The sequence below is a fragment of the Sturnus vulgaris genome, unplaced genomic scaffold, assembly GCF_052056855.1.
Source record: "Sturnus vulgaris isolate bStuVul1 unplaced genomic scaffold, bStuVul1.hap1 Scaffold_195, whole genome shotgun sequence".
Taxonomy (NCBI): domain Eukaryota; kingdom Metazoa; phylum Chordata; class Aves; order Passeriformes; family Sturnidae; genus Sturnus; species Sturnus vulgaris.
Window position 1 is genome coordinate 14,511,686 of NW_028276170.1, and position 19,590 is coordinate 14,531,275.

General features: G+C 55.5%; 2 protein-coding genes across 5 annotated transcripts; both read right to left on the reverse strand.

Annotated features, from left to right (window-relative positions):
* Positions 1-5,044: 5,044 nt before the first annotated feature.
* LOC148218116 (uncharacterized) lies at positions 5,045-11,454 on the reverse strand. Its single transcript, XM_088158258.1, has 2 exons — positions 10,951-11,454; positions 5,045-6,956 (listed from the first exon to the last, which is right to left on the reverse strand). The coding sequence occupies exons 1-2, from the start codon at positions 11,065-11,067 to the stop codon at positions 6,273-6,275; spliced, it is 801 nt and encodes a 266-aa protein (XP_088014384.1). The 5' UTR covers positions 11,068-11,454; the 3' UTR covers positions 5,045-6,272.
* Positions 11,455-12,240: 786 nt separating this feature from the next.
* LOC148218117 (class I histocompatibility antigen, F10 alpha chain-like) lies at positions 12,241-17,510 on the reverse strand. Of its 4 annotated transcripts, none has more exons than XM_088158256.1 (8): positions 17,413-17,509; positions 15,150-15,413; positions 14,619-14,894; positions 14,156-14,428; positions 13,964-14,071; positions 13,830-13,865; positions 13,679-13,710; positions 12,241-12,645 (listed from the first exon to the last, which is right to left on the reverse strand). In XM_088158256.1, the coding sequence occupies exons 1-7, from the start codon at positions 17,486-17,488 to the stop codon at positions 13,685-13,687; spliced, it is 1,059 nt and encodes a 352-aa protein (XP_088014382.1). In that variant the 5' UTR covers positions 17,489-17,509; the 3' UTR covers positions 12,241-12,645; positions 13,679-13,684. The 4 variants fall into 4 exon arrangements, with proteins under 4 accessions (XP_088014382.1, XP_088014383.1, XP_088014381.1 ...); XM_088158257.1 differs by having other exon boundaries at positions 12,241-12,659; XM_088158255.1 differs by having other exon boundaries at positions 13,830-14,071; positions 17,413-17,510.
* Positions 17,511-19,590: the final 2,080 nt, after the last annotated feature.

Consider the following 19,590-nt stretch of genomic DNA (forward strand, 5'->3'; position numbering starts at 1 on the left):
CCCATGTCCGTGTTCCTGTCCCTGTGTGTTCTGTGGCCCTTGTTCAACCCTGCGAGTCTCCAGTCCCTCCCCCACCATGATCAGAGTGACTCCAGGGGCTCCCAGGGGTCTCTCTCCCCCCACACCCACCACTGTGTGCCCTGGGCAGGGCAGGCTGGGACACCCTGGAATGTCCCCCTGGAGCTGGGAGGGACGAGGGGCACCCAGAGCAGCCTCTGGAGCCCCCAGGGTTTGGGGCACAGAGGGAAACAGGTTCTGCCCAGGGCTCTGGGAGCCCCATTCCCAGGGAGCACAGGCTGGGCTCGGGGCAGGAGAGGATCATGGCCAGGAGCCTGGAGCCCTGGCTCCTCTGCTCCGTCTGGGAGTGACAGAGCTTCCCTGGCCAAGGATCAGCACTCGTGGCTTCATGGCTCTTTGGCAATGAGGGGGTTAAGGTCACTTGAAGAATCTTGGGCTGTTCAGATCCCATCCTTGAGGTGCCTCTGCCCAAATTCAGAGGCAAATGGGACCAAAGTCAATAGTATGGAATTGACTGAACAATGAAATGCCAGGGAGAGAAACGAGGAAGGGCAAGAAGAGAGGGAGGAGGGAGGGAGAGAGATCAATCAGAAGGTCAGCACCACCCATGGATCCAGCAGTGTCCTGTTGGTCCTTCTTCCCCTGGAGCTTCCAGGTGATGGGGGGTCCTGAGGTCATTCTGAACTTCTCCCTGTTTATCCATTTTAGCAAACTCAGGAATTAGTGCTCATGGGCTACACCCCTCTCTAATGCCATTGGTTTAACGATTCCCTGGCCTTGGGTGCTGATTATTCCAGGCTCAGGCTGACTCTTCTGTTCAGCTGGAGGTTTCTGGGCTTGGTGGTGGCCATGGATCAGTGGTCACCATCTGCCCCTCTGGAATTCCCTTTGACCCAGTCAGAGCTGATTCCAGCACCAGTGCTGGGTTGGATTTCCTTGTCCACCACCAGGGTCCATTCTGATCCCCCAGCTTTGTTTACCTCCCCCAAGGTCCAAGATGGCCTGAGGACAATTGTCCCACCTGGATCTTACCTTAGGGTGCTCCATTCTGTGCTTGTCTCTTGGCAAAATCCCCCTGTGGGGACAGTGTTTGGGATGGGCAACTGCTGCTCCTTGGTCCCAACACCAGTGGAGCCTCCCCAGCCCCCAGGAGTCCTGCCTGGGTGTCCCCAAGGTGTCCCCTAAGTGTTCCAGCCCAGTGACCCCCTGGTGACCCCCTCCAGCCCCACTTCATGCAGCTCCCAGAGCACAGCGAGGTCTTTGAGGCTCTGGACCGTGACATCTTTGAGGCTCCAGAGCCAATGGAGCTGCCAGTGCTGGTCCCCATCGAGATGTGAAATGCCCTCAATAAGGAGCAGGGGTGGCCTTCATCATCACCATCATCTTCATCACCACAACCACCCACATCATCAGCCTTATCCCCTGCAACATCATCATCTTCATCACCCACACCTCCATCATCATCACCACAACACCAACAGCACCATCTTCATCATCACCTTCATCTTCATCACCCACACCCCTGACACCATCACCCTGACACTGCTCACACCATGTCCCCACAGCCCCCTGTCCCAGCATTCCCAATCCCCCTATTCCCATGGGCCCATGTCCCACCTGAACCCTGCCCTCTGCTCATGGGTCACCTCCATGGTCACCTTCACGGTCCAAGGTCACCTCCAGCTCTTCCCTGTCCCCACCCTCTCACTTCCTGTGTCCCTTCGACCATCTCCAGGTGCTCTTGACCATCTCCATGCCCCCACTACCATCTCCCTGTCCCCTCCTCATGTCCCACCACCACATCCCATTCACCTTGAACATCTCCATATCCCCCCTCATGTCCTCCCCATGTCCCCACCACCTCTCCACATTTCACTGCTCATCTCTGTCCCCAGTTCCATCTTCCTGTCTCCTCCAGCTCCTCCCTGTCTCCTCCACATGTGCCACCACCACGCCCAGGTCACCTCCACGATCTCCAGGTCTCCTTGACCATCTCCTCCTGGCTACCATCCCCATCCCCATGACCCCACCACCATGTCCATGTCCTCTCCATGTCTCCAACTCCATGTCTGGGTCCTCTCTTGTCCCTGCCCCCACTGTCATCTCCATGTCCCCTCTGCTGTCCCCTCCACCATGGCTCACATATCTCGATCTCTTCCCTGTCTCCCCCTCGCAATGTCCCTCTGTTCTCCTCTTCCCCCCTCTCCATCTTCTGCCCTCAGCCCAACCTTGTCCAACCCCTCGGCCCCAGCCCCGCCCAGAGGAACACCCCTGGTACTGTCACCACACCCCTGGCACTGTCACCACACCACTGGCACTGTCACCGTACCCGTGACACTGTCACCACCACATCCCTGGCAGTGCCACCACACCTCTGGCACTGTCACCGCACCCTTGGCACTGACACCACCACACACCTGGCACTGCCAGCACCACACCCATGGCACTGCCACCATCACACCGCGGGCGCTGTCACCACCCCCTCTCCCTCGCCCCCGCCTTGTTTTCCCTTTCACATCCCAGTGTTCCCTATCACAGCTACTGCGGGAACACCCCTGTCACTGTCACCTCCTGTCACCCCCATGTGTCCGTCACCCCCGATGCCGCTGTAACCCCCCCACGTGACACTGATGGGATTTGGCAGGGTCTGAATTAGGGGGGGGCAGGTTGGGGGAATCACCTGATGTCATCTGGTGTCACCCCAAGTGCCCCCCCGTCCGTGGGGCGCCACCCAAGTGTCCCCAATGCCCTCGCCACGCTCATTTGCTGTCAATAAAGGGAATTTCCCCTCCCCATCCCAAACCGCCTGCGGGTTTTTTGGGGGGTGGGGACCCCCAGGGCAGCCAATCACAGCCCAGGGTCGGGCATTGGGGCGAGGCTGGCCACGCCCCCCAGGTAAGAACCCCCGAGCCCCAGTTCGGGCTTCAGTCGCCTCCAACCCTGGACAGGTCAGTGGGGCGCCCCTCCCCCACCTGGGAGTCTCGGGAAGGGGAGGGGGGAGGGGTGGGTGATGTGGCCACTCCGGACCGGACTTTGGACCCCCCTGAGCTGGGGGCAAGGGGCAGCAGGGAGGAGGGGGACCCACATTTTGGGTGCCCATGGAGGGGCGGGACCCACATTTGATCTCCTTCCTGGACTCCCAGATCCATCCCAGGACCCCAGTAACTCCCAGAATACCCCCTGCACCCAAAAATATTTTCCAAAATCCCCTTAGAACCCCAATATCTCATCCAGAACCCTCCTAGGACCCTCAACCTCCCCCCAGGAGCCGCCCAAAATCCCCTTCCCAGGACGCAATAACCTCCCGACAAGCCCTTCCCAGGACCCCAATATCTCTTCAAGGACCCTCCTGGGACCCTCAAACGCCGCAGCAACCCCTCAAAATTCCCCAAATCCTACAAAGACTAATCCAAATTTCCTCCTCAATACTTCAATACCCTGAACTGGGGGGATCGTGTGTTGTGTAACTCTAAATTTTGGTGTTTGTCGTTGGGCGAACCCCAACTTTGGGGCCAGAAGACACCCTTGAATTGGGGGGCTCTGGGGAGAGGACCCCGATTTGTGGGGATCAATCCGTGGTAGGGACCCCAATTTTAATTCAAAGACAGAGGGAGCCCCCATTTTACCCTGCCCCATACTGTTCTGAGGGATTGGGTGTCACTCTGGGGTTCCCAAAGACCAACCCAAATTTCCCCCTCAACACCTCAAAACCTCTCCAGACCCAAATATCTCCCTGAAAATCCTTCCTGCATCCCAAGACCCTCTCGGGGACCCTCCTAGGACGCCAACAGCCCCTCCCCAAGATCCCAAATCCCTCCCCACGACCCCAAATCCCTCTCCACGACCCCTAATCCCTCTCCATGACCCCAAATCCCTCTCCACGATCCCAAATCCCACTCCCGCAGCCCACAAGCAGCGCCTCTGTCTCTCTGCCCAGGCTCCCCTGGACCATGGCCCGCTCGCCCCCGGCCCGCTCGCCGCCCCCCGCCCGGGGCTGGGCCCCCCCGCCCCCCCCGCACCGCCTGCGCTCCCTGGCGCGCTCCCGGCTGGACGAGGACGCGCCCTGGCCGGACGCGGCGGTGGCGACCGTGGGGGACAGCGCGACCCGAGCGCAGCTGCTCAGCAAGGCCGGGGGCCACTCGGGGGGTGTCCTGGCCGGGGCCCCCTTGGCCGAGGCCGTTTTCGGGGTGTCGGGGTGCCGGGTCACCTGGAGGGTGCCCGAGGGGGCGGCGCTGCCCCCCGGGCGGGTGTTGGTGGCCGAGGTGGAGGGTCCGGCCATTGTTTCATGTGTCCCCTCAGTGTCACCATGGTCCCATGGCTCCAAGACACCCTGCCATGTCACAATGGCCTGATGGTTCCATGTTTCCCCTCACGTCACAATGGCCCCAAAGTGTCATGTGTGCCCTCAGTGTCACAATGTCCTCACAGTTCCACCTGTCCCCTCATTGTCACAGACGAGCAGCACTGGAGTGGGAGCAGCACCACTGGAGGGGTTGCAGCTGCACTGGAACAGGAGCAGTGGCTGTGGAACAACAGGGGAGAAGCTGTGGAACACAAGTCCTGTGAGGAGCAGCTGAGGGAGCTGGGAATGTTTATCCTGGGGAAGAGGAGGCTCAGGGGAGACCTCATCACTCTCTACAACTCCCTGACAGGAGGGTGCAGCCTGGTGGGGGTCGAGCTCTTCTCTTAGGGAACAGGGACAGGATAAGAGGACACAGCCTTAACTGCACCAAAGGAAGGTCCTCCCGTGTCTCCACCCATGTCTCAGTTCAGTGTCTTTATTTTAACCCCAGTGTTGGATGTTTTAAAGGGATGAAGAGAAATGAAAAGCAAATCAAGGCCAAAAGAAAACGATTTCTGTGTCTGTGTGAGCTGAGGATCCACGTGCTTGGGCGGAAGAAACTTTTTTTGGAGGGGTTTCCACCCCACTGTCTCCAAAATCTTGGTCTTTATCTGACTTCATCACCCTTTGGCTGGAGAAGACACCCCTGGGCAATAGGAAATCAAAATCCTGGAATCACTGAGGTTAGATGCAGTGGTTTGGGTTTATTAATTTTAAGGTTTTTTTGTTGTGAAATAGGATTAGGAGGAAGGGAAAAAACGGGCTTAACGTTACATGGTATAAAGAGAAATTTTACTTTCAGAAACTAAGGAAAAAACCCTTAGAATAAAACTTTAGACTACTGTTTTTTCTTCCATACATTTTTTTTAATACTGAAAACTTATAAAAACCAACTCAGTTAGTTTTCCATCTTTAGAATAGTTTTTTACTAACTTACTTGAAAGAATAGACTTTTTCTCAGAATATGGAGATTTTTTCACAAGAAAACTGTTTCTTGTGGTTTTGATGATACAGTGATTAGCCTCCCAGGATAATGGAAATCTGCTTACTATCTAAAACCTCTCTATTCAGACTAAAAGTTTTTCTCATAACTTTTATTGAGTACTATATTAACTTTGGGGCACACTTTAAAGATTACAACAGTTTAAAGAAAAGCTTACTTTATTTTTGAGAACACAGAGGGTTCTTTTTCTTTTTTTTGGGGGAACAACAAGTGTGTATTTATTATTTAAACTTAGGGGATAACAGCAATTTTATATTGTTTTTATATTGTTTCTGTGTATATTACTTTTTAAAAATTATTATTTTATTTATTTTTCATTTATTTAGGAGAGAGAAAAAAGTACCTGTAAAGTTTTATTCTGGGCATTTAAAGAGTTAATACCTTGCCCGGGCAGCAGAGGGTTTTGTGATTTTTCCCAAGTAGGGCAGTCGGAGTTATTTACAATAAAGAGTCTTTCAAGGCCACGCTGGGGGCTGGGTGAGGACTGTAGGGTTTAGTCAGAGGAGCCGTGATGAGTTTCTGGTTTCATGGCTGTTCTCCGGCGCCAGCTGCACTCAATTCCAGCCACGGGCCGGGGGTTCTTCCTCCACCCTGCCCAGCAGGGCACCACCAGAAGATAGGATTGAACACAGAAGATTTTCTAGAGTTGAATATGAACAAATTCATTCTCCCCAAGGAATTCCCAATGTTGGTTTGCATCCTGATGGACTTTCCTGCCCCTGCATTCAGGATGATGCAGAACCCCCCAGCCAGGTGTCTTCCCAACACGGATCACCAGAACCAAAGATCACCAGGGCTCTGCCCAAGGGGGGTCACTGGGGATCATCCAACACCGATCCTCCCATGGGAGATGGAGCTGGAGCAGAGCACGAAGCTCTTCCCACACTCGGGGCACTCACAGGGCTTCCCTTAGTGGTGACTCTGCTGGTGTTGGGTCAAGGTTGAGCTCCTGGAGAAGCTCTTCCCACACTCAGGACACTCGTAGGGCCTCTCCCCAGTGTGGATGCGCCGGTGGACAGTGAGTTTGTCGTTGCGTTTGAATCGCCTCCCGCAGTCGGGGCAGCGGAAGGGCCTCTCCTCTGTGTGAATCCGCTCGTGTTTGAGGAGATCGGAGCTTCTCTGAAACCTCTTCCCACACTTGGGACACTCGTAGGGCCTCTCCCCGGTGTGGATGTGCTGGTGGCTTCTCAGGTTGGAGCTCCACGCAAAGCTCTTCCCACATTCCAAGCAGGAGTAGGGCCGTTCCCCTGTGTGGATCACCTGGTGCCGGAGCAGGTCTGAGCTGTCTCTGAAACCCTTCCCACATTTCCCACACTCATAGAGATTTTTCCCAGTGTGGATCATCTGGTGCCGGATCAGCCTGGAGCTGTGGCTGAAACCCTTCCCACATTCCAAGCACCTGTGCGGCTTCTCCCCTCCAGGAGGCTTCTCCACCAGCTCTGAGCTCTGCCTGGATCTCCGGCCGCCTTCCCGGCTCAGGGAGGGTCTTTCCTCCTCGCAGCTCCCTGGGCTGGGTTTGTAGCCCCTCCTTTTGACAGATCTCTGGGGCTTTTCCTCGTTCTCCATCTGCCAATGCCTTGGGAATGACAAATCCTGGTTTGGGGAAAGAACAAGGGAAGAGCGCCTTGGCCAAGGGGTTCCTCTTGGCCCAAGTGCAACTCAGGAAGACATTGAGCATCTTGTGTCTGTAAGAATCTCCAGAACACCAAGATTCAGCACAAAAATCCTCCAAACATCATGACACAGATCGAAAACCCCCCAAACACACAGATTTAGCCAAAAGTCCCGACAAAATAAAAAGATTCAATCCCTTCTCCTGCTATCCCCAGGCCCAGCAGCCACTGCCGGCTCCCTCTTCCCCCCAAACCCACAGCATCCCAGCGCAGGGGCAGCGATGGAGCTGGGGCAGCTCGGGCTGGGGCAGCGCTGGGCTCTCGGCCGCTCCCGCCCGCACTCGCTCCCCACTGCAGCCGCTGCCGCCACCACAGCGCGGGGGGGCCCGGCCTTGGCGCTCCCAACCATGACTGCAGTCAAGTGACAGAGCTCCAGAGCCAGGCTGGGAGAGATTTAGGAGACATTCCCTGGCCTGAGGGACAAAATGTGTTTATGGATGGGTCTTCAAGGGCAGGAGAAGGGAAAAGAGCTCCAAGACACGCTCTGATGAAGGAAAGGGAATTAGACCAAGCTCAGGTTACCGCCTGCATGGTCAGCTCAACCGGCAGAGCTGGGTGTGCTTGGAAGAGCCTGGCACTGAAATGCCCTGAGCAGGAAGGCTCAAATATCTTCTGGCGACAGCATGGCAGCTAACAGGGTGAAAAAAGCAATTCTGACTTCTGTTGAGTCGACTGGTGCTGTGCTTCAGACAGAAAACACAGCACTCTCTGATCCATGTGAAAAAGGCCTCTTTATTTTTCTGACTTCTTCTTAAATATCTTTCTTAATGTTCCCAGGTAAGCGCCTGTGATTGGTTCCGAGTTTAGGCTGCTCAGCCCTCTGAGCAATAGCCCCTGCAGCTTAGGACAGAATTGAAGATAGACAAGGATGTAACCCAATGAGTTCCAGCCTATCTCTGTTCTCTGGGGGCCTGTCTGTTAGGCCAGGCCACTTCTCTTATCAGTGGCCAAATTCACTGCCCAGTGTAAGCCAGCTAACACTGTAACATTGTTCAGCAATCACTGGATCGTTTATTAAGGTATTTCTAAAACAACTCCAAGATAAAGGATTGTGGAAAAAACAGACTCTCAGATGGGGAACTCATTTTACAGCAAAGATCCTTCAGGGGGTTATGGCTACTTTAGGAATACAATGGGACCTCCACAAGCCCTGGCACCCCCAGAGCTCAGGGCAGGTAGAAAGAATGAATGGGGAAATAAACAAACTCCTTTGGAAGCTGGTGATAGAAACCAAGATGCAATGGATACAGCTTTTGCCATTGGCTTGGGCAAGAATAAAAACCAGACCCAGGGCAGATATTCAATTATCTCCCTTGGAAGTGATCTTTGCAATTCATTGCCCTGGTAATTCTCCACCTAGTTCGGGGTGGAGATAAGGGATGTATATTTCAAGCAGTCTGTGGCCAGAATCCTGTCTCTTGTGAAATCTCTGCCACAGGAAGCTGGGCTGGCACAGAGCCTGCCTTGGCACTTTGCTGTTCACAACATCCACCCAGGCCATCGGGTCCTGCCTAAGGAGTGCAAAGAAGCACCACTGGTGGCCAAGTGCCGTGGCCCATTCCAAGAGTCCCTGAGCACAGAAACAGCCGCCAGCACAGCTCAACACGGGGGGACCCCTCACCCTGGGCTCAGGGGCTCTCAAGCCCCGGAGATTTGGAATTCCCGGCTGCAGGAGCCAAGTGGTGCCAAGGAGGGCACCACTGACCCTGCACTGAAGGCAACGCAGCAGCAGCCAGGGCTCCACATCGGGCCAAGCCCCTGGGCCTGCCCACAGATCCTCTGCTGAAATCCTCTGCCTGGGCACCCTCCTTTGGCATCTCCACACACTGGGGCCAATCCTTGCTGCCACTGCTGGAGCTTCGCTGCTTTCTGTGCCTGCACTGCCACAGCTGCTGGGGAAGACAACGGCACAATTCCACTCTGCCCCTCAGTTACACTCACACACTGGGCTGCCGGGGATTCCCTTGCTGGAATATATACCAAGTTGAAAAATGTTTTCAGAATTATTTCTCTAGGCAGGCTTGATTTGCATTTGTCTTGGAGAAAGGAATTATTAAGGGTGTTTTTAAAGGGATGTTACACTAAATGAACGTGAGTTTAACATCTCAACAGACTGGGAATAGCCCAAAAGATTCCCACAAGGCTAACAAACATCAAGGAAACATCAGCAAACATCAAGGAACACCCACCCCAGACACTGCCCCCGGCATACATGGAGGCACCTGGTCTGGAAAAGGCTGAGAAGGAAATCCAGGAATGTGGACCTAATTAACATCAGAGGAAAAGTAATACGGGGCCAATAGGATACCAGATATTAAGAACTATCCAACTTAGAAGCAATGAACACTAAACCAACGGATTCCAAAGGGTTTAAGACTGTATAAAGTTCAGGAAAAATCCAGTAAAACTCACGTGTCATGGAATGATTTTCTCTGCACACTCAGGCAATTATGTGTGGATGAAATGATTTCTGTTGCACATCCTGCCCAGAATCAAGTAATGCCTTGACTCTCTAACACTAAAGATATCAAGTAAAAAGCAGATTGTGGGGGGCCACATGTGAGTCACGCAATGTCTGCTCTGGAAGAGAACCTTTGGTTCCAGGCAGTCAGAAGAGCTTTAGAAACACAGATTAAAACTGCTGGGGACAAGTACCCATTTCTCATTTGTACTACATCATTAGATTACAAGATGTCCTCGAAATAATAATGAAGCAGACAGACCCAGCTCCTGACCTTCATGACAACCAAACCACGCCAAAGATGAAGGCGACATTTGTGGAAAATTAGATTATTCAAACAGCTATTTGCAAACAGATAATAACGGAAAACTGGTGAAATAGATAACAAATGAAAGTAGAAAGTAGCTCATATTCTGGTAGAAAAGCAGAAAGGATGAGAATTAGACAAGTTTTTGGGGCGCCATGGGTTAAACGAATGCAGTTCCTCCTCTGATGTGCTGCAGCAACTCTCATCTTTTTACCATGCACGACACCTTGCTGAGTGCAGCTCATTCAGCAGGTGAGCAAGGGGATGCAGGTGGCAGCCAGGCCTCCTGATCCTGAAACGGCTACAAAAGGACAGGCAGTGAGGTCACTGAGAATAATCCCAAACCAATGAGGATCCAGGAAAAGAGACTAAGCCAATGGACATTAAAGTCAGTAAAGATAATTACTGAGAAAATAAGAAGAGGATTTGAGTAGAGTAAGATGAATATGCCTGGATATAGGGCCAGGGATTTGTATAAAAGGAAGTAATGGGAGAAACCATCGTTTTCAGAAACTGTTACTAATTTCCAGAGACAGCTGCTCAGCCAAGATCCTGCTCAGTGCCTGACCTTCGAGAAGGAGAAACACTTAACAGAGCCATGAATATCGGATGTTATACAAAAGGAGAGGTACATATTAACGAGGACATGCAGTAGTCGGATCGGGAAGTCTGAGCCTTCAAAGTACCTCAGTCGGTGGCGAAAGGGAGAGGGGGAATGCAGCCGGGAAAATGAGAATAAAAAGGAGACTGCGTACTATAACAACTGGAGAGACCGCATGGCAAATACCGCATGGCAAATGCCGCATGGCGTCTCCCTTTGTTCATGAACGAAGTCACTTTTACAGGACTCCTCTGTCTCCTGCGGGCACACAAACCTCTGGCCACGGGAATTTTCCCGCACAGCCCCGATCACAGGGCAGACACCTCTGTGCCACCCACAGCAACCGGGACGAGCCTGCGCTGCTCCGGCACCGGCTCCTGCCGAGGCCCCAGCGGGAAGGAGACCGCGGGCAGCCGCTCCCGCAGCGCCCTCAGCCCAGCGCCAACACGGGCCGGCACCGGCACAACCAACCCGCCAGAGCCCCCTGCCGCCCCCTCGGCCCGCAGCGAGCCCCGAGCCCCCGCACAACCGAGCGCGGCTCCCACCTGCGCTGGGGCCGCCTCCGAGCTCCACCGCAGCTTCACCGGACTTGGGCAGCTGCCGCCGCTGCCGGGCCCACACAAACTGTCCGACAATGGCGCCTTTGCTGCACCCCGCCTCATGGGCGGGGCTTGTCCCCGCTCTGCCCAATCAGCGCGCGAGAACCACGAGTGACATTGGCACAATCAGCCAATGGCAGCGAGGGCCGGGCTCTGCACACGGCCCAGCCTCGGCCCGCGCTCTCAGGGCCCCCCGGGCTGTGGGAGGGCAAAGGCGGAGATGAGGAACAGCCCTGGAACGGGCCCGGGCCCGAGCCGCCATTGGCCTGGAAACACAAAGTTCTCCGCAGAGAATGTTGGGCAGCAAAATTTCTTTCAGTTTGAAAGACATGTGTTTGCTAGGGAAGGCAGGACTCTCCCTCGGACTGGAGAATGTAAACCCCCTCCCTCTGAATTATTATAATTTTGAAATTAAGGGGGTTTTAATCGAAGATACGAGATAGGAATAACAGTTTCTTACTGATATGTATAACAAGGCAAGAAAACAACAACTGTGGAATTAATAACAAACAGAACCAGGGAGCCGGTGACAGCATTTATGGCCGAGATGGGAAAGGATGGAGGAGAGGATTTGCTTCTCAAAGCTCTGGGGCAGTCAATCCCAGTGCCCCTGCCGGACTCTGAAAAGCACTAAGCTAGAACAGCAGGAATGAACAAAAGATGTTGGGCTGGTGGACGAGATGTATCAGGCAATTTTTCGGCAGTAGTGGGAACTGCAGGACGTCCCAGCAGGGCAGGGCAGGGCGGGACTTCAGCGCAGAGAAACTCAGAGCAGCGCTGAAGGAGCAGCGCGCAGCGGCAGCTGGGTGTGAGCAGAGGGTGATCGGTGCCTCTTTTAGTGAGGAAGGGGTTAATAAGGCCTTAGGTCAGTGGCTGCTCTTACGAGCAGAGGCTCACCCCAGAGGAGAAGGAGCAGCAGCTCTGTGCTGGGTCATGGGGATTTCCTCTCCTTGAGCAAGAGCAGCTCCAAACGTGTCTTCCAAAACCCAAAGCCTTGAGTAGCTGCCCACCCCCGCCCTCCTTTTTACCTGGGCCAGGCCAACCTTTTGTTTTCTAAAGCACTAACCAGTAGCTGCAGTTAGAATTTTCTAGCAATTCATGGGAAAAATTCTATAGGTAAGAAGGAACAAAAGAAAAGAAACCTAACCCCCAATAAATAGGTAAATATGTAACAACAGTAAATATCTAACAGTAAATAAATATCTAATAGATAAATATCAAACAACAGTAAACATCTAACAACAGATAAATATCTAATAATATATAAATATCTAACAGTAAATATCTTAACAGTAGTAATGTCTTGCACAGTTGGCTATCATGCAAAGAAGAATCAGGATTATTATGAACAGTTCTTTAGGCACAGGATTAATTTAAAAAATGTTTTCATCTGCATCAGTCTCTATTTTCAGTTGTTTCAGGAACAGAACCCTTAACTCTGGAGCAGTGAATCCAAGGTCCTTTGCCAGCAACTTTGACTGAGGTGAGGGTGGTCGGCAGGACTTGGAATGGTCCTCTCCACTTGGCTTGTAGAGGATCACTGTCCCACCACTTCACATAGACCCAGTGTCCAGGCTGGAAGGGATGTGCAGGTGTGTCCAGTCCTATGGGTCTGGATAGCAGGATGGAATTCTGGAGCTTCTGCAACATGGAACCTAAAGCCATTAGATATCTCTGTAAATCCAGTTTCCCCTTCACGTGAATTTAACCTGGAACATGTGGAATCTGATATGGCTGCCTGTTGTAATGCAATGGGGGTTTTTCCCTTTGTGACAACTTCACCAGCCTGACCGGGTTACAGCGTGGCTAGTAATTTTAATAATAATAATAATAATAATAATAAATGGGATGGGAATGATGGTGTGCCTGTGATATCCTTTTAATCCATCTGTGAACATGTGATCTGAGAGGCTGCATCCAAAGACCAGGGGGAGGGATATACACAGGGATACCCGAGGGCAAAGGTCCAAAGACAAATGAGAATTAGGAACGTGCCTAGACATGCCTGACATGTCCTTACAAAGCCCATGGTTTTAGGCTAAAGCCTCTGCATCTGCAGGGCAGGGACCAGACCTAATGTCTAAGGCCTTGCTTTTTAACAGCCTGCCTCCCAAGGTCTTAAATTTGTGCTTTCTTTATAGGGAATTTGGGCTAAATCCCAGTCCATCTCAGCCAAATCGACTACCACAGGAAGGGGCTGGATCCATCTCTGGGGATTGCTCAGGCAGTGATTCCTGCCGGGATGAGAGAGGGTCATGGTGTCACCCTGTCCCTGTCCCCATCCCACAGGATGGACCTGGCTGGAGCCCATGGAGAGCGGGAGCTGCTCCGGAATTCCACCTGATCCTGTCCCAAACTTGCTCCATCCATCCAACTGATCCTGCTCTGGAACACCTCCCTGATCCCACTTCATCCATCCCACACCAATCCTGCTCCATCTATTCCACGCAATCTCGCCCTACCCATCCTGCCCCAATTCCTTTCTGGAATTCCAACCAATCCTGTTCCATCCATCCCAGCTGATCCCGCTCCAGAATCCAGCCCAATCCCACTCCACAATTCCATCTGATTCTGCTCTGGACCCCTGCTCTGATCCAGAGTCCCTCCCTGATCCCAATCTATCCAATCCTGCCCTGATCCCTCTCTGGAATCCCACCCTCATCCCTCTCCGTACCTGCAGTCAAGCCGTTGTTCCCACATCATTTCCTGCAGAAAGAGAAAATCCATGAGATTCTAGCACGGATCACACACCAGGATTAACCCCAGGATCCAACCTGAGATCTGCACAGAGGGGATCCAGAGCTGGATCCACCACTGGTACTCACTGGCTGCCATGCTGTATTCATTCCTGTCCCTCTTCCCTGTGGAAAAACAGTGGGATCAGCGTTGGTGGCACAGGATTCCCAGAACAGTGCCAAGTGGATCCATGCCCCTTCCCGGCCCCCATCCCGTGCGTTACCGGATTGGTGCTTCCAGACAACGAATCCAATGAGGACAATGAGGATGAGGACGGCAGCGATGATGGACACAGCGACCACCACAGTGAGATTCCTGCCAGCTGTCGGCTCTGGGAAACGAGGGATGGTGAGCAGGGGGGGGGAATCCCCATTTGGGCATTCCAAATTCCCACATTCCACATTCCCAGCCTCACCCCAAGCGTAGATCCCGGGCCCCGACATTCCAGGATGCTCCACCCGGCACCGGTACTGCTCCCGCTCCTCCGGCCGCGCCTCGATCCTGGCCCAGGTGTGGAAGGTGCCGTCGCTGTTGGGAACGATCCCGCCCCACTCCGTCTCCTGATCCCAGATTTCATTCCCCTTCATCCAGTTGACTGCGATAGAGCTGGGGTAGAATCCGTACGCGTGGCAGGACAAGATCAGCGTCCCGTGTTCCTCTTTTCCAGACACATGGACATCAGGGGGCTCTGGAATGGGATTACGGTGAGAGACATGCATGGAATTCCATGGGAATGGGATGGGGGTGAGATCTGCCCATGGAATTCCCACTTGAATAGGACAGGGGTGAGATCTGCCCATGGAATTCCCACTGGAATTACTGCATTCCCAAGTCCTCCGTTCCCAAGTCCCACATTCCCACAGGAATTCTGCTCCCACCTTTGTGGTCCAGCTCCTTCTGCCCGTATCTGACGTATTTCTGGAGCCATTCTGGGCATTCTTGCCCCAGGTAATTTGTCCACTCCTCAGCCTCGTTCTCTTCACGTTCCCAGCGCCTCCTGGTGATCTCAGCAGCGCTGTCGGCCGCCACGAATCTCCTGGATCCCAGGTCAAAGGAGACAAATTCCCCCCCGTCATAGCCACTCCGATAGGATCCACGGACACTCCCATCGGATACAAGTTCACAGCCATAAAGCCACTGTACGGTGTGGAGACCTGAGGGGATTGTACCCACAGAGACCCATGGAATTATGTCCCAGTCCCAGAGCCCCATTCCAGCCCGATGGAGCCCCAGAATCTGATGGAGACCCACAGAGCCTCATCCCAGCCCCATGGATCCACATCCCAACCCATGGATCACAAGATATCCATACCAGCCAAGTGGATCCCCATCTCATCCCCTTGGCGCCCTGTGAATCCACAATCAAGCCCCAGCGATCCCATTCCAGCCCCATGGATCCCCCCACTCACCTCTGCTCTGATTGTACCGGTCCCGTAGTGTATCCAGGTTCCAGGCATCCACATCCTGGTCCTTCACGTAGTTCTGGGTCTTCCTATCCCAATATTCCGGCTCGGCTCCATCCTTTATCCACTGTGTCAGTGGCACCGCCCGGCCCCGCTCGCTGTCGTAGCGCTCGAAGGGGATCCCATCCACAAACCCCGTGACCATGTACTGGGGGATCCCTGGGCTGGGCTCCGACACGGCCACGTGCAGGAAATGCAGGGAGTAGAGAACTGGGGGGACATGGAGATTTGGGGGCGTTGAGAGAGTTATGGATCAATGAAAGGGGAACTGGGAGAGATGGAAAGGGGGTGCATGGGGTCCCAGTGTCCAGCAATGGGGGCTCAGGGGACTCCCAGTGCCAAGGAAAGGAGGATACAAGGACTGGGAGAGGTGGGATGGGGGTTCCAGGAAAGGTGCCCAAGAAAGAGGGGTCACAAGGTGGGGAGACCCAGGATAACTGGAATGGGGGGCTCGGGGGCCCTTGATGCAGAGAAAAAGGGGGACTGAGAAAAGCAGGAATGGGGGTCCATGGGGTCGCAGGGTCATTGGAAAAGGGGTCTGGGGCTGGGAGAGGCGAGTGGATCCCGAAGGATCAGCCTGGGAGACGGGAAGGAGATCGAGGGGATGCGGTTGGGGAGGGGACGAGGGGAAAGGGAAAATTCCAGGGAGTTCATCTGGATCCCATTGGATCCCAGCTGCGACCCCCCTGAGACCCCTGGGACGCCCGGGACTCTCTGGGACCCCGTTTCGGGAAGCGGCGGGAGTGGAAAACGGGGGGGACACAGAAAGTTGGGAAGTCCGGGGGGTCCAAAGGGCGGGACTGGGGTCTGGGAAAAGCGGGATGCACGAAAAGGGGGTGCAGGGGGGTCCCAGGCCCGGAAATGGAGATTCACGGGTGTCCCAGTGCCCAGGAATGGGGGTTCAGGGGGGTTCCCGTGCTGCGATTCGAGGTTCAAAGGGATCTGGATGTCAAAGAATGGGAAATGAGTGGGGTCCCAATGGCAGATAAGGGGGTGCAGGGGTTTTGCGGTGCTGGGGAAGGGGGTACAGGGAGGTCCTGATGCCCGGTAATTGGCGCTCAAGGGGGTCCCCGTTCCCAGGAACGGGGGTTCAGGAGGGTCCCGGTGCCGGGGGCGGTCACCGGTTCTCGGGCGGATCCCGAAGCCGCAGCTTGGGAGACGCGAAAGTGATTGGGGGAACGCGAGGAGGGGACAAAGAAAACCTTGGGAATTCCCCTGAATTCCCCCTGGGACCTCCCAGGACCCCCCGCAGGACGAGCAGGGGGTGGAGAACTGGGGTGTACGCAGAGACTGGGGGGGTCTGGGGGCGTCCAAGTGTCAGGAGCAGAACTGGTAGATTCAGGAAGGGTCCAAGTTTCAAGGAAGGGACTGGGAGAGGCGGGATGGGGGATCCAGGAGTCCCTGTGCACAAGAATGGGGGTCCAGGGGGTCCCTGGGTCACGGAAAAGGGGGAGCTGGGGCAGGGAGAGGCGGGCGGATCCTGGGGACGCAGTTTGGGAGACGCGAAAACGAGATGGGAGTAAAGGGGAATTCCAGGGAATTCATCTTGATCCCACTGGATCCCCGCTGAGACCCCCTAGGACCCCGGGGGACCCCTTGGAACCCCGTTCCAGGAAACGCCGGGAATGGAGAAATGGGGAGACGCAGAAATTTGGGAGATCTGGGGGTCCAAAAGCCGAGGAAAATGGCGGATCTGGGAATGGGAGTGCAGGGGGCTCCCAGGGCACTGCAGGGGGTGCGGGGGGATCCCAGTCCCGGGTATAGGGGTGCAGGGGGGTCCCGGTGCTGGGGAAGGGAGTACGGGGGAGTCCCCGTACCCAAAACCGAGGGTTCAGGGGTTCCCGTGCTGGGGAATGCGTGTTAAGGGGGAGTTTCCTTCCCGGAATTCAGGGCTCAAGGGGGTTCTGGTTACCGAAAATGGGGGTTCAAGGGGTGCCGGTGACCAGAAATTGGGGTTCAAGGGGCTCTCCGTGCCAGAAGAGGGGCTACGGGGTGTCCCTGTCCTGGGGAAGGAGGTACAGGTGGGTCCCGGTGCTGGGGAAGGGGATTTTTGGGGGTCACACGACCTAAAATGGGGATTCCGGGGGATCTCGTGCCGGGGAACGGAGTTTTAGGGGGCTCCCGGTGCCCGAAAATGGAAATTTAGGGGGATCCTGGTGCCCAGGAATTGCGGTTCAGGGGGGTCCCGGTTTCGGAGGGTCTCACTCACCTTTTGTCGCGCCCCCCGGGCCCCCCAGGAGCCCCAGAAGCCCCAAGAGCAGCCCCAGACCCAGCGCTGGATCCATCGCTGCCGTCGGCGGTCGCTGCTGTGGCGCAGCTCGAGAGATGCGAAAGTGAAAGTGCCCGAGGGAGCGCGGGAGGGAGGGGAAAAGAGGGAATTCCAGGAAATTCACCTGGATCCGCTCCTGGGACACCTCTGGATCCCTCAGAGATCCACCTGGGACCCTACACAGCCGCGCACTGTGGGACCCCCGGGCCGGGCTGTGCTGCGCTCCCGGACCCTGCGCTCGAACTCTGCCCGGAACCCGCCGGGTTCGGCCCGGAGCGGGGGGAGCTCCGCGATCCAATTTTTCCTGCGGGTGCTGGTCCCGCCCCTGGCGGAGCAGGACTGGGCGCTGTGACCCCGATCTCTGATTCCCAATCTCCTTCTTTCTCTCCCTCTCCTGTTCTCTCCCTTTCCTTTGGGTGATCATACATCCCAGAGCGGCTGGAGAGCCCGTGCCCAGTTCGGGTTTCCCAGGAAAAGGAGGCCTGGGGGTGAGGTGCCCTGGGCTGGCCGGGAATGGGGCTCTGGGGGTCCCCGGGGTGACGGAAACAGGAGATCCAGGGACTGGCAGAGAAAGATTCCCGGGAAAGGGGGTGCAGGGGAGTCCCAGTGCCCGGGAATGGGGCAGGGCGGCTGCCGGGAAGGGACTGGGATGGGCTGGGACAGACAGGGACACCGAGGTACACCAGGACTGGGACAAGAACTCACTGGGAGCAGAACTGGGGCACTAGGGATCACACTGGGATATACTGGGACCACACTGAGGGCTACTGGGACCAACTGGGAGCATGCAGGGGACAAGTGAGATACACTGGGAGAGACTACTAGTGGTTTGAATCATCTTGGAATTTACTGGAATCATACTGGGAATGATCAGATCTGTAGTAGGGGTGAATAAGAGAAACTAGAATAATGCACTAGTAACTGGGATCATACTGAGAGCAGCTGTCCCAGGCTGGGGTCATACTGGGACTGACAGGGTCCAACTTGCCAGTGACTAGCATAGTACTGGGAGTAACTGGGATCATACTGGAAGTGACAGGGATCAAACCGGACTCATAGTGGGAGTATCTGGGAGTTACTGGGATCATACTGGGGTGACTGGATTTATACTGGGTACAACTGGGGCCCCAGCGGGGACAAATGGCATCACAGAAGGTGTGACTGGGTTCATACTGAAAATGACTGGGGCCACACTGAACTCTTACTGAGAGTGAAAGGAACCATACTGGGAATGACTGGGAGCCACTTGGACCATGGGGGCAATTGGGATCCTACCAGGAGTGATTTGGAACATACTGGGAATGCCCAGGATCATAAAAGGGGGTGACTGGGAACCACCGGGGAGGCGGCGGCGGAGCTCGGAGGCGGCCCCAGCGCAGGTGGGAGCCGCGCTCGGTTGTGCGGGGGCTCGGGGCTCGCTGCGGGCCTCGGGGGCGGCAGGGGGCTCTGGCGGGTTGGTTGTGCCGGTGCCGGCCCGTGTTGGCGCTGGGCTGAGGGCGCTGCGGGAGCGGCTGCCCGCGGTCTCCTTCCCGCTGGGGCCTCGGCAGGAGCCGGTGCCGGAGTAGCGCTGGCTCGTCCCGGGTCCTGGGGGTAGCACAGCGGTGTCTGCCCCGTCCTAGGGACGCTGCGCTGGGGCCGCCTCCGCGCTCCGCCGCGGCCGCTGCCGGACCCGCACAGACGCTGCGGAAATGGCGCCTTTGCTGCGCCAGGGGCGCCTCGCCTGCAGCACTGGGGCGGGGCTTGTCCCCCTCTGCCCAATCAGAGCGCGAGAACGAGGAGTGACGGCATATTCAGCCAATCGCAGCGAGGGGCGGGCTCTGCACACGGCACGGACTCCTCCTCCCTTTCCCCGAACTCTGCCATTTCTCGGAAACCTCGCCTGAGGCGGGGCCCTGGCGCTGGGCCCGGCCCGGGCAGGAGGCCAAGGAAGCGCTGCTGCCCTGAACCGCCGGGAGCTCGGGGTGAGTCCAGGATGGAGACGGGACCCACCTGCAGCCTCTGTAGGAGCCCCGGCCGGAGCACGGGATGCCTGAGAGAGGCCAAAACCTCTCTGTCTCTTCCCTCCTCACACTGCGCAGGGAACAGAACACATTAAGAAAGGCTCGAGGGTCTGGATAA